Here is a 14,741-nt window from a genome sequence, read left to right as displayed (position 1 = left end):
TGGACTTAAATCCAACAGCCCTCTGACTCAAAGGACAAGAGTGCTACCACTGAGCCAAGACCAGCGTTTGACTGGATGTGTGAAGAACAGCCCATAATATTTTTCCTCCTCTTCTGTTATCCCCATTGTGCATGTGGAGATCTGCTTGCCTTTTCTTTAAGGTGAAGAACCCAGCATGGCATTTGGTTCTAAACAGTATAAAGTAACTAACTGAATTAAAATAATTTAACTGATTTCCAGCCTTTTTCTTTCACAGGGTCCGGAACTACTGAGTAAATACATTGGTGCAAGCGAACAGGCAATTCGAGATGTTTTCAGCAAGTATGTTATATCTGACCAACTATATTGATTACTGCAGTTTGGTGATTTCCAGAGAAGTGACAAAAGCCAATATTTTTCCTTCATAAATTATAGCCTTCAGATTTCATTTCATTTTTCTCTGGCATGATGGCTGCATCAACCGAGAAAGAGAGAGAAAATTGCTTATGTAAAATCCTTGATTCCAGGAATTACCTTTAGCTTCTACTTCTAGGTTAGTTTCTGACTTGGGGGTTTCTTGTAATCCAGAGAAATCTCTGTGCATGCAGAGAACAAAATCTTTGTCCAGAGAGGTTGTGGGCAAAGAGATGAATTTTGTTGCCATATCTACTCTGCAATGGGGTTGAGAATTAGGACCTGAAATAGAAAAGGGCTGGAGGAGTGGGCTCAAGGGGCAAGGGCAAGGGAATGGAGTGGCCTGGGGCCAGAGGAAGCTGGAGGGCTCAGACCTCTGTCTTATGTAACCTGTTCTCCTCGGGGTCCAGACCCAATGGTAGCGATGAACTGATTTCAGCTCTGACTGAAGAAGTTCTGCAATGCCAGCTGATGCAGACAGGGGTTCTCATTGATCTGGTGGCTTAGTGGCTTTTATGTGACCATGTTTAGAAATGTCATGTTACTGGAAAAATCTTTGCTGTAGTGCCTTGAAGGAGCTTTACTGAGCATATCGCTTTTCTGGCTGTGTTTGATCACGTTAAATAATAAAGTTTTTTAAAAAACTACGTGCCAAGGCTGAATGTACTGCACTTCTGTAAGTGCTAAATTGTCACAAGTAGGTTAAATATGTCAGTTATTGGAAAGTGATTTTAGAAAATGTGAATTCTAAAGAATAACACAATTCTTTCCGTGTAATGCATTTCGATCTCTAGGGCACAGGCGGCTAAACCTTGCATCCTTTTCTTTGATGAGTTTGATTCCATTGCACCTCGCCGTGGTCATGATAACACTGGTGTAACTGACAGAGTTGTTAATCAACTACTTACACAATTGGATGGAGTAGAAGGTTTACAAGGTATTGTAAATTATGGGGTGATTTAATAGAAATTAAAGTTATGGTAGGATGGGACTCGGTCGATAGAAACATACTGTTTCCAGTAGTTGAGGGATCTACATAGAATAAGGGGCGTAGATAAGATTAGGCATAAGAGATTTAATAATGGGTTGTAGGAGGAGCTTTTCCAGAGGGTGCTTTTCCAGAGGCTCTAGAATGCGCAATGGAATTGGTGATTGAAGCAGATTGTTGTCAGCTGTGGCTCAGTGGAAGCACTCAAGAGTCAAGTTCTGGGTTCAAGTCCCACATCACCGACTTGAGCAAAAAATCTAGTCTGGCACGCTCGTGCAGTACTGAAGCTCCAGTGTTGGAGATGCATCTTTTGGATGAGAAAAGATTGCATGGCACTCTATGAAGAAGAATGAGTCCTGGTCAACATTTATCCCTCAAAGTACATCACTAAAAACAAATTATCTGGTTATTATCACACTGCTACCTTACTGTGTGTGCATATTGGCTGCCATGTTTCCTGCATTATTTCAAAAGCATTTAATTAGCTATAAAGTGTTTTGGGATATCCCGAGGTTGCGAAAGACACTATATAATTGCAAGTTTTTTCTTTATTTTCAATTTGAGAACTTCTCTTTGTAGGTCAATGGATATGCTCTTTGTCTAAAAATAAATCAAAACTAGTCAGTGGATTAATTGCAGTGAGCTGTCAGTGATAGATCTTGCCGAAGTACACCTTCATTATTTTGTTGAGCAAATGTTGGTTGAGCTATTATGAACTCTCAAACTGGGATACTTTATAAAATGAGAATTGGGGAGGAATTTTTAAAAAATAGTATTAATTCATACTGCTTACCTCCAAGAGTTTTCTTTTTTGATCAGGCCAAAATAGAAATTATCTAATAATTACCCAACAATGTTGTCTACAGGGGTTTATGTGTTGGCTGCCACAAGTCGCCCCGATTTGATTGATCCTGCTCTACTGAGGCCAGGTCGACTAGATAAATCTGTGTACTGCCCTCCTCCAGATCAGGTATTAAAATTGTACAGTATTTAGGGTGTAGTCAGTAAAATAAATTTGCTTATACAAATGAGATTTTTTGGGTTTAATTATTTATTGATTTATTTAAAAATAAAACTTGATTGGTAAGTTCAAAACTTTGCAGTATTTCAGATATTTGATCAGTTGGGTGTCTGATGCATTCCCATATTCAAGTAAACGCAGCAAGTTACTGAAAGTTCTACATCCATGTGTAGAGGTTCTGTTTGCCCAACATGGAATGTACACTATCTCCCTGTAGAAATGGACCTGGCTTGCTTACGTCAAGCGAACATAGGCACAGCTTAGCAGAACTGAGGCTTAGAGCCCACTAACAATCCCAAGAGTGCTCTAGGTGTTTAACCAGATTATCCTGCGCAGCTTCCTGGAACTGCTGCTTGTCTAGCTTGATGAGTAGGTTTATTTGGAGTTCTTTGAGAAGAATTTTGGCCCCCCAGTGATGGGTCTACATCTCCTAAGCTCCATAAGTAAGCTAAGCTGGCTGTTCAATTAACAGTGCCCTTGGTATGGACCTGCCTGGTGCAAGTTTTGGTGCATCAAAACTGCCAGAGAGTTTTTCTTTGTCCAAGCTATCATTGCCAGATTAGCTACTTTGGAGCTATCTCGAGCCCAAAGAGACCCTGTTGAATTTCTGCTCCTTCTTCCCCTCAGAGGATGATGCACACTGTGCATATAAAAATCAAATAAATATAATTAACTTACCCTAATTGGGATATAGCAGAATGCTGTAACAAATAAAGAAAAAAACACTTCATTTTTGTTCATAGTATCCTCCAAAACTCTTCCAATTCTACCTCTACTGATTATTCATACTATTCAAAATATTAAAAGCAAACGGATATTGGGCTACATTTTACTTATGCAGCGTGCTTGGTGTCAAAAACATCAGGATATTGCTATGCTGCTTCTCAGTTTCTGACCTGGACTTAACATAAGGAAGATGCTTCCATTTAAAATAAAGAATACAAAATGTACATTATCCAAGTTTTTGACAAATTTGCCTTGTGATCAGGTTCATGCATATAGTACACACCTCATCAATCTATTCTAATACACTGTACATTTTGTAGCTGAATTTTTGAATTTGTTCAGATTGAAAATAAAATAGATGTCTCATTCTTCCTCTCCTGCTTCAGGTGGCACGCTATGAGATATTGAAAGCTTTGAGCCAGTCTTTACCTTTAGCAGATGATGTTGACTTCCAACAAATTGCAACTATGACTGAATACTTTACCGGAGCTGACCTAAAGGCTTTACTCTACAATGCCCAGCTGGATACAGTCCACAACACTCTGTCCTCCAGTGTATTCCGGGTATGTGCATCAAGTACAAGAATATTTAATTCGAAGATATTACAATATAATTTTTTCCTGTGTCTATGGGTGAATCTATATTTCAAGCTTAGTTGGTGTGAACTACATTCTGCTGCAGACTGACAATAAATTTGCAGTGCAAATCTGGTATTGGGATTCAAATTCACCCTGACAGAAGGTGGAGTGGGTATGCTGTGACAGTCATCCAAACTGCTTGTTTAACAATGCATGGATTGTAAGTTTGTTGCAATATTCAATCTAATTTGCAAAATAGTTGGGATGATTTGGACTTCCTGGACACTTTTTAAATGTGTCTTGTTTCAGTTAAGAGCAGGCTTGTCCAATCTTTCCGCTAGGGGGGGCCACATCTGCACATTTTTCTCACTCAAGAAGCCGATGAACAAGTTTTGGAAATATGAGGTTTGGCGCACCGATTAAATGAATTTCAAGAAAAAAAGGTTAAGTTTTAAGGAAAGAAACAATTGCTGAGCAAAAGTACAGCAATGTCATAGCAATAAATTGTTAAGTTAAAAAAAGAGTAATAAAAAATGAAGTGTGTGTATGGCTCACTCACTCACTCACCCTCACCCCCTGTGAGTGGGTGGGTGTATATGTGTTGGTATGTGCTGGTGAGAATGAGTGAGAAACCTGAGACTGGACACTCACCCGCACACACTCACTCAGTCTCTCACACTCACCCCCCCACCCCACACTCACTCAGTCTCTCGCACTCACCCCCCCCCCCCCCACACACACTCACTCAGACTCTCGCACTCACCCCCCCCCACCACACACTCACTCAGTGTCTCGCACTCGCCCCTCCCAACACACTCACTCAGTCTCTCGCACTCACCCCCCCCACACACTCAATCAGTCTCTCACACTCACCCCCCCAACACACACACTCAGTCTCTCGCACTCACCCACCCCCCCAACACACTCACTCAGTTTCTCGCACTCACCCCCCCCAACACACTCACTCAGTCTCTCGCACTCCCCTCCACATACTGAGTCCCTCACTCTCACTTCCACACACACACTTACTCAGTCACTCTCTCACTGCCACACACTCAGTCTCTCTCATTCCCACATTCTCAGTCGCTCACTCTCACTCCCCCACACACATTCAGCCAGTCTCTTGCTCCCCCCACCACACACAAACACACACACAGATAGACACAGACTCTCACTCTCTCATACTCACCAAGGCACCGTCTCCTCCCCGGTCCCGACGCGGCTCCGCCCTGCCCGGTCCCGACGCGGCTCCGCCCTGCCCGGTCCCGACGCGGCTCCGTGCAGAATCTTCCATTGAAACTCGCCTGTTTGACCAGAATTTTGAAAATTGGCTCCGGGTGCTGCATAGAGAGGGGCTGCCCTTGGCTCATACGTTGGACAAGCCTGGCTAAGAGCTTTGTGAGAAGAAATTCTCCTGTTCGCACTTTTAATTTTTGTTACCTTTTGAGGGTCAGCTCAGCACAATCTAAACAGGAGAGTTAAGTTTCACCAGGCTGGAACCAAGTAACATAACCACTGTTTTGCTTGCGTACACACTTTTTATTTTGCCTCTCTTGTTGATGATCCCATTTTTGTAAATTGGCTAAGTTTATATTTTGCATTTCAGAAGTAATACGATCAACGCAAAAAAAAAACTTGCATCTTTATTACATATCACTTTGAAGACCACTGGCATGTCGTAAATTTGCTTATTAGACCTCCACTAGCTCTGCTGTCAGACGCTTGTCTAACATCTAGTCTTTGAAGAACCATTTCCTCCAGATACTCATTGAGTAGTAGTACATGGACTTATATAGAATATACAGCAGAGGTAGTTTGACCAAACCAGTCCATTCTCTTATTTATGCTCCACTCAAAACTCCTCCCATTCTTTCTCATCTATCTATCAGCATAACCCTCTTTTCCCTCCTTCCTCATTTGTCAATCTGGCTTCCCCTTAAGTGCATCCATACTATTTGGCTCAATCAGTCCCATTGGTAGCAACTACCACATTCTCATGATTCTCTGGGTCAAGTTGTTTCTTCTGAATATCTGAATATCGTCTTGACTATCATATTGATGGTCTCTAGCTTTGATCTTCACCATAAGTATAAATGCTTTTTCAGTGTCGATTCTACCAAACCTTTCATAATTTTAAAGATGTCTCTTACAAGGTCACCTCTCAACCTTTTATTTTCAAGTGAAAGGAAACCTAGTTTTTTCATCCTTTCCTGATAGGTTTGACAAGTTATTTATTATCTTAGTAAATTTTTTTTTTAGCTTTCTCACCAGTACCTCTGAATCTTTTTTATAGTATGGAGACCAGAACTGTATGTACACAGTGCTGTAAATGTGGTCTAACAAAGGTTCGATGCAGATTTAGCATAACTTCTTCAGTTTTGCAGATGCAGCAAGCAGTTAAGAAGGCAAACAGTATGTTGACCTTCATTGCGAGAGGACTTGAGTACAGGAGCAAGGATGTCTTGCTGCAGCTATACAGGGCCTTGGTGAGACCACACCTGGAGTATTGTGCGGTTTTGGTCTCCCTCCCTAAGAAAGGATATACTTGCCATAGAGGGACTGCAGCCAAAGTTCACCAGACTGATTCCTGGGATGGCAGGATTGTTGTATGAGGAGAGATTGGGCCGACTAGGCCTGTATTCACTGGAGTTTAGAAGAATGAGAGGAGATCTCATTGAAACATATAAAATTCTGACAGGGATGGACAGACTGGATGCAGGGATAATATTTTCTCTGGCTGGGGGTTCTAGAACAAGAGGTCACAGTCTCAGAATACGGGGTAGATCATTTAGGACTGAGAGGAGGAGAAACTTCTTCACTCAGAGGGTGGTGAACCTATGGAATTCTCTATCACAGAAGGCTGTGGAGGTCAAGTCACTGAATATATTTAAGAAGGATATGGATAGGTTTCTGGACTCTAAAGGCATCAAGGGGTATGGGGAGAGCGCAGGAATACGGTGTTGAGATAGAGGATCAGCCATGATCATATTCAATGGCTAAGCAAGCTCGAAGGACCGGATGACCTACTCCTGCTCCTGTTTTCTATGTTTCTAGTTCTATCCTCTTAAAAATAAACCCTAGTGCTTGGTTGGCTTTTTAAAATGCTTAAATCACCAAAAATAGTAACACAGGTTAATAATGTATTTTACTTCAAGATCCGTTTTGCTCCTCTACCTCACTTAGATTCTAATTTCCAACTACTATTTGACCACCTAATGTTTTGTACCAGAATGTAATATTTCCCATTCATCTGTGTTGAAATTAATTTGCCAATCATATGTTCACTTAAAGTTCATTAATGTCCTCTTTTAATTTGTTGCAGCCAGCCTCAGTATTGACTATCACAATTTCATGATGTCTGCACATTTAGAAATTGTATTTTTGATTCCAAAACCTAAATTGTTAATATAAGTGAAGAATAACAGTGGTCCCAGCACTGATCCTTGTGGATCCCACTTCCCAACTTATCCCACTCTATCACTTTTACTATTCTATCTACTATCTTGCAGCCAGAAAGCTGTCCAATTCATCTACTTATACCCTGATTCCACATGCTCTGACCTTCATTCGTTTGATTATTGTGTCATCGTTGGATGTCCCTCGATTCAACGATGACATCTACTCAGGGTCACACATTTCTGCCATGGGTCTTCATGCAGCTGGGCAAGCCGATTTTCAACCTTTAGATCTTTGGGCACAAAGGACGGGACATCCACAAGGGGTTGGGATCTGGAGTGAAGGATTTACTTCCTTTTCTTTCCTTCCTTGCCATCGCCCTATCTCATCATTAAGGCATTGGGACTTGAAGTGTAATGTAGCTTGATGGACAGATTGTTGCAATTCTGAGCGATTGGTAGCATGTTCCTCTCAGTAATTGAAGTCAATATGGCCATGCTTTAGGGAGAGCTTCAGAGAAACAGTTGTTTCAAAGAAATAATTCAGAATGTTCAACAAAAATAGATTCCATTCAAAAACAAAAATTCAGCAAGAAATATCCACCTATAGCGTACTTAAGGAGGTTAAGGAGTAACAGATTAAAAGAAGGTTATAATGTTGCAAGGAATAAGTCTGAGCATTGGAAGTTTTTTGGAGACCAGCAAAGGGCCACCACAGCGTTGATGAAAAGGGAAAAAATAAATAAGAGTAAACTAGCTAGGAATATAAAGACTGATTGTAAGAGCTTTTCCAGGTATATAAAAAGGAAGATAGTAGCTAAAGGAAATGTTGGCTCCTTAGAAGCAGAGACAGGAGAAATTATCATGGGGAATGAGGAAATGGCAGAGATATTGAACACATATTTTGTGTCTGTCTTCACAGTAGAAGACACAAGTTTCATGCCAGAAAGAGAAGGTAACCTAGAGGCTAAAAAAGAGTGATGCAATTAAGGTAATTAATATCAGCAGAGATAAAGTACTGGAAGAACTTAGACTAAAATCTGACAAATCCCCAGAACTTGATTGCTTACATCCTATGGTTCGAAAAGAGATACCTGCAGAGATATTGGATGCACTGGCAATGATTTTTGAAAATTCTCTAGATTCTGGAATGGTCCCAACAGATTGAAAGTTAGCAAATGCAACACCGCTATTCAAGAAAGGAGGGAGAGAGAAAACAGATCAGCTGGCTGGAAATCAATGATCAGGAAAGTGCTGGAATCTATTATTAAGGAAGTATTAACAATGCATTTAGGCATAGTATGATCAGATAACGTCAATATGGTTTCACGAAAGGGAAATCGTGTTTGACGAGGTTATTAGAGCTAATTGAGAATGTAACTAGCAGTGTAAATAAAGGGGAAACAGCAACTGTGGTGAACTTAGATTTCCAAAAGGCATTTGATTTGGTGCCATACAAAAGGTTAATATTGCACAAGAGCTCATGAAGTTGAACTAATATATTAGCATGGATAGAGGATTGGTTAATGGACAAGAAGCAAAGAGTGGAGAAAAATGAGGCATTTTCAAGTTGACAAGCTGTGACTAGTGGAGTGCTGCATGGATCAGTGCTGGAGCCTTAGCTATTTATAATTTATATTAATGACTTGGACGAAGAGACAGCGTAATATATCTAAGTTTGCTGATGATACAAAGCTGGGTGGAAATGCAAGCTGTGAGGAGGACACAAAAAAACGGTAAAGGGTTAAGTGAGTGGGCAACAAAGTGGCAGATAGAGTGTAATGTGAATATATTTTAAAAGGCGTGAAACTTCTAAATGCTTGGGTGTCCTCGTATAAGGGACACTGAAAGTTAACATGCAGGTACACAAAGCAATTAGGAAGACAAAGGGAATGTTGACCTTTATTGCAGTGGGTTTGGAGTATAAGAATAAACAAGTCTTGCTACAATTTTACAAGGCTTTGGTGAGACCACACTTTGAATACTATGTGCAGTTTTGGTCTCCTTATTCAAGGAAGGATATACTTGCTCTGGAGGCAGTACAGCAAAGGTTTACTAGATTGGTCCCTGGGATGAGAAGGCTGTCTTATGATGAGAGGTTGAGTAAATTGGCCTATATTCTCTGGAGTTTAGAAGAAAGAGCGGTGATCTCATTGAAGGATACAAGATTCTGCAGAGGCTTGACATAGTCGGCACTGAGAGGTTGTTTCCCTTTGCTGGGGAATCTAGAACATGGGAACACAGTCTCGGGATAAGTAGACAAGTCACTTAGGACTGAGATTTGTTTTTTTTAATTCATTCATGGGATGTGGGCGTCACTGGCTGGGCCAGCATTTATTGCCCATCCCTAGTTGCCCTTGAGAAGGTGGTTGTGAGCTGCCCTGTTGAACCACTGCAGTCCATGTGGCGTAGGTACACACACAGTGCTGTTAAGAAGGGAGTTCCAGGATTTTTAACCCAGCGACAGTGAAGGAACGGTGATATATTTCCAAGTCAGAATGGTGAGTGACTTGGAGAAGAACTTAAGGTGGTGGTGTTCCCATCTATCTGCTGCCCTTGTCCCTTGTCCTTCTAGATGGTAGTGGTTGTGGGTTTGGAAGTTGTTGTCTAAGGAGCCTTGGTGGAATCTTTTCACTTAGCAGCTTGTGAATCTTTGGAATTCTCTACCCCAGAGGTTTGTGGATGCTGCATTTTTGTCTATCTCAGCCTTAAATATGTTCAGATTTTTAGTATTATTATGACACAACTGATGGCAAAGGCTGACTTGTTCAAATCCCAGAGGGAAAGTTGAAACAGCTGTCATAACCCGTTTTTGCAATTTGTATGTTTCGAGATACAGGCTTTGAAATCAGTAGTAATAAGACCCCACCAAGTCTCAAAAGGTTTTTTATAAAACTAAATTAAACATTTATTAATACAAGAAAGATTGTAAGCACATACATATGTCTACAAAATTACTGCTATAATATCTACAAAAATCCCCTAATTAATCTGATTCTCAGTTAGACCCCTGGTAAGGCAACAGTAAAACACACAGATTTAAACAGACCCCTGGCAAAGCACATCCTGGACAGTCACATTCAAAATGAGTTTCTTTCAGCTCTGGGTCCTTGCAGACAGACTTGAGGTTTACAGGCTGGAGGCTTTTGATCTTAGAATCCCTCCTCCTTTTACCAACAGCCTTCTCTTCCTTTATACAAGTTTTACTCTTTGAATGCAAATTCTCATTGTCACTAGGTTTTTTTTTAAACTTTAAATCTTCTAACAATAAAACCCTTTCATAACACCCACTTTACTAGTAAGCTTTAAAAAAAACTAAACACATTGTTTGTGAGTTTCACCCGGTTAGGTGTAACATTTCACCTGCTCTTTTGAATGGTCTATTTAAAAATGCAAATTGCCCTCTTTACATCTCACCTTCTATTTCCCTATGTTTATCTAATTACCATTTCAAACCTACTCCTGTTCTATACATCAAAGCCTCTAGACCAGCTGGCTTTAATGTAATTAAGACATACACACACACAGACACTACTAAACTCTATTTTAAAATAATTTCCAGTAACATTATAGACGTTATCATATCTTCTTGACAGTATCTCAGGGAATCAAGAGATATAGGGAGTAGGTGTGAAAGTGGAGTTGAAGCTGAAGACCTGCCATAATCATGTTGAATGGCAGAGCAAGCTCAACGGGCTGTATAGTCTAGTCCTGCTGCTATTTCTTATATTTTTAATCCCTCAATCAACATCACAAAAATGATTTATCTGGTTGTTATCACATTACTGTTTATGGGAGTTTGCTGTGTGCAAATTGGATGCTATATTTCTTACATTAGAACAGTGACTACACTTCAAAAGTACTTCATTAGCTGTAAATTGCTTTGACCCATCCAATGTTCCTGATAAGTGCTATATAAATGCAAGTCCTTCTTTTCTTTGTTGTAGCTACTATTACTGGCCTCCACACAAGGCATGGAGTTGAATGCTGGTGTTGAGTTTCAAACTGTTCATGATTGCTTTTTCATTCACTTATGTGTTGTAGCTGCGTCACAACTTGCAGGTTGTAGATGCAGTTGGCTAATTTGAAGTTCCTACTCCAGGCACTCATCGCCTGAAGCTGTTGCTAGTTTTCTGGAGGTGCCTGGCCCTCAACATTGACCAATCATAGGTAGTGCCATCTATTATTATTATAGTAGCAGGTTTTAACACCTGATTTGACTGGAATTATTAACATAAAATACTTTTGAATAATGACTTTCAGATACTTCAAATTAGGACAGGGGCTATAGTGGAGGGTGGAAAGTGGAGTGTGAGGCATATAAACAGTAAGTTATATTTCAAGTATAAGCCAAGCTATATATGGAATTTATCCCATTTTCACCTTATTTGTTTATCGTTCTCATTCCAGAAGATTTTGAATGTAGTATCAGAATAGAAATGGGCTTTCTTTGACCTGATGTTAAAAGGCTTGTGTTAAAGCTTGGAAGCGAAAGGAAAAATCACATTTTTGCAAGACTTCAAGTGTAAAACCGCTGGATGGTCATTGTCCTAATTACTTTCTGTTGCCAGAAGAATAAGGTTATCCAACCTGTTTGTGATCTTCCTCATTTATAGCTTCTTTTCCTCAGATATGCATAAAATTATTCAATCAGCATTTCTGTGCCAGTAAGAATATTTTTCCAAATGTTAATTTTTCCAGTTTATTTTGCTCTAGTAATGTTAACAATGCTATCATATGGGATGGGCCAATATACAGTGCAATAACCAAATACAATTCTGCTGTTTTGTTGTAGGATGCAGGTTCAGGTTCCGATAGTGATATGAGTGTATCTTCCATGATCTTCTTGAATCACAGCAATGGTTCTGATGAGTCTGTAGGGGACATAGAAAGATGGTCAGAACATTCTCCAGTTTACCTGGATACCAGTGAAATATTACCTGATGATCCATGCCCCAACATCTGGCGCCTTTACTTTGGTAGCTCTTGCGAATCAGAACTGGGAACTGGAACGTCTTCAGAACAGGTCAGCATTTTTTTAAACTGCTGTAATTAATAAATCTTCTTTTGATTAGCATTTTCAAAAGTGTTATTATTTTCTGAGACTAATTTTGCTGTCCTAACACCACATGGATGATACTCACCTGTACATGTCTTAGGCCTCCTTGGAAATAGCAGCTGTGGAAAGATTACATTATTTATTGAAGCAAACTGATTTAATCTGACCACTACTATATTACTGTTAGTTTAAGTTATGATGAATGTAGAAGTTTGTATTTAATGTTATTAGCTTAAGTTATTGTGAATGTAGAAGTTGTATATAATGTTATTAATTTTGCCTTCCGAGTTGAAGGACAGTTGATGAACTGAACCAGGAAGGAAATATTGAAGGGAAATTCTAGAAATAACATAGATGTAGATTAGGTGTGTGGCATTGTAGGTATCTACTTGCCTTAGTAAAAGCCAAATCGAAGTCTGATCCTTAGATTGTCAGAAGGGAAAAATGCTATATCCATTATTAAAACAGAATTGTGTTCAGAATTACTGATCTGCCAGATTTCTCGATTGTTGAACATCTGTATGGAAATTAATAATTCTTTATCAATCATGAAACCACTGTAGAATCTCCTTTTAAGTGTATGCTGCAGTACAAGAACAATCTTGTTTTAATATTAAGAAGGCTGTGTTGCCTGCCTGGTGCCAGGGTTCAGAACATGCGCTCAGGGCTGGAGGGGAACTTGCAGTGGGAGGGGGAGTATCCAGTTGTTGCAGTTCACATGGATATCAACAATATGGATGCCACTAGGAAAGAGGTTCTGCTTAATGATTATGAGTAGCTAGGGGATAAATTGAAAAGCACAAAAGTAACAAACACTGGATTACTACCTGCACTACGAACAAATTGGCGTATGGTAAATAAGATCAGAGAGTTGCATGTATGGCTCAAAAATTGGTGTGGGAGAAATGGGTTTCGATTCATGAGGCACTGGCACTAATACTGGGGAAAGCAGGAGCTGTACCATTGGAGTGGTCTTCACCTGAATCGTGCTGGGACCAGTGTTGTGGCAAATCGTATAACTAGGGCAGTAGAGAGGGCTTTAAACTAAATGGGGGTGAGATGTGGAAGATTAAAGAGAAAGGGCAAGGCAATAGAGCAGAGTGGCGATTATGGGTAGCAATGACCAGTGTGTGGCAGGAAGGGACAAACCATATAAACTTAAGAATGTACCAGCAGATAAGGCCAGAGTTTGCAAGAATGGTAAAAAGACAGAATTAAAGGCTCTGTATCTGAATGTGTGCAGCATTTGTAATGAAACATATGAATTGTTAGCACAAATAGAAATAAGTATTATGACCCAATAGTCATTTCAGAGACGTGATTGCAAGGTGACCAGGGCTGGGACCTAAATATTCAAGGGTATTTGACATTTCAGAAGGACAAGAGGCTAGGAAAAGGTGGCGGTGTAGCTCTGTTAATTACGGATGACATTAGAGTGTCCAGTAACAGATGACCTAAGTTTAGAAGCTCAAGATGTAAAATCATGTTTGGGTAGAGATAAAAAATAGCAAAAATGTTAAGTCACTTGTGGGAGTAGGTTGTAGGCCCCCTAACAGTAGCTACACTGAAGGACAGAGTTTACAAGAAGAAATAACATGGGCTTGTAAGAAAGGGACTGCAACAATCATGGGTTATTTTAATCTTCATGTAGATTGGACAAATCAGATTGGCAAAGGTAGCCTAGAAGAGGAGTTCATAGAGTGTATTTGGGAGAATTTCTTAAGAACAGTAAGTTCTCATGCAAACCAGGGAGCAGGCTATTTCAGATCTGGTAATATGTCATGAGACAGGATTAATTAATGGCCTCACATTAAGGGAGCCTCTAGGTGTCTGATCATAATATGATAGAATTTCACATTCAGTTTGAGGGTGAGAAGTGTGGATCTACTGGGAAATAGGTTAAAAGGTAGGACAGTAGAGAAACAGTGGCAGACATTTAAGGAAATATTTCGTAACTCTCAGCAAAGATATATTCCATTGAGAAAAACTTATGAAAAGGATGCACCATCTGTTGCTAACTAAGGAAGTTAAGGATAGCATCAAATTGAAAAGAAAAGGGTGCAATACTACGAAGATTAGTGGAAGGCCAGAAGATTGGACAGATTTTAGAAACCAGCAAAGAATGACTAAAACAATAATGAGAGAGAAATTAGAGTATGAGAGAAAGCTAGCTGGTAATATAAACAGATAGCAAGAGGCCACAATCAGATCAGCCATGATGTTATCGAATGGCAGAGCAGGCTTGAGGGACCAAATGGTCTACTCCTGCTTCCAATTCTTGTGTGTTCTTGTGCTGTTAGAATTTACTTTTAATTGAATAAATATATTTCTTTTAATTAAAACTATACATTATGTGGATTGATTTGGAAGAGTCAGCATGATTTTGTGAAAGGAAAATCGTGTCTAACTGACTTGGAGTATTTTGAAGAGGTAACAGATGGTTGATTGAGGGCAAGGCCATTGATGTGGTGTATATGGACTTCAAAAAAGGCGTTTGATACAGTGCCTTACAACATACTTGTGAGGAAAGTTATAGGTCATGGAATAAAAGGGGCAGTAGCAACATGGATATAAAATTGGC

The 14,741-nt window shown here is 39.9% G+C and overlaps 1 protein-coding gene across 4 annotated transcripts in view; it reads left to right on the top strand.

Moving 5' to 3' along the window:
* pex1 (peroxisomal biogenesis factor 1) overlaps positions 1–14,741 on the top strand; it is an 88,663-nt gene that overhangs the window by 51,468 nt on the left and 22,454 nt on the right. For 3 of the 4 annotated variants that reach the window (XM_078538913.1, XM_078538914.1, XM_078538912.1), the window contains exons 17-21: positions 257–321; positions 1,188–1,330; positions 2,248–2,351; positions 3,515–3,691; positions 11,897–12,127. In XM_078538913.1, coding sequence (XP_078395039.1) covers positions 257–321; positions 1,188–1,330; positions 2,248–2,351; positions 3,515–3,691; positions 11,897–12,127 — 720 coding nt within the window. Of the gene's footprint in view, positions 1–256; positions 322–1,187; positions 1,331–2,247; positions 2,352–3,514; positions 3,692–11,896; positions 12,128–14,741 lie in introns of those variants that run through there. The other variant, XM_078538915.1, reaches the window with a different exon arrangement.

This window comes from Cetorhinus maximus, chromosome 3 (assembly GCF_964194155.1).
Source record: "Cetorhinus maximus chromosome 3, sCetMax3.hap1.1, whole genome shotgun sequence".
Lineage (NCBI taxonomy): Eukaryota > Metazoa > Chordata > Chondrichthyes > Lamniformes > Cetorhinidae > Cetorhinus > Cetorhinus maximus.
The sequence above is the reverse complement of the archived record's forward strand: the minus strand, read 5'-3'. Positions and strand labels throughout refer to the sequence as shown.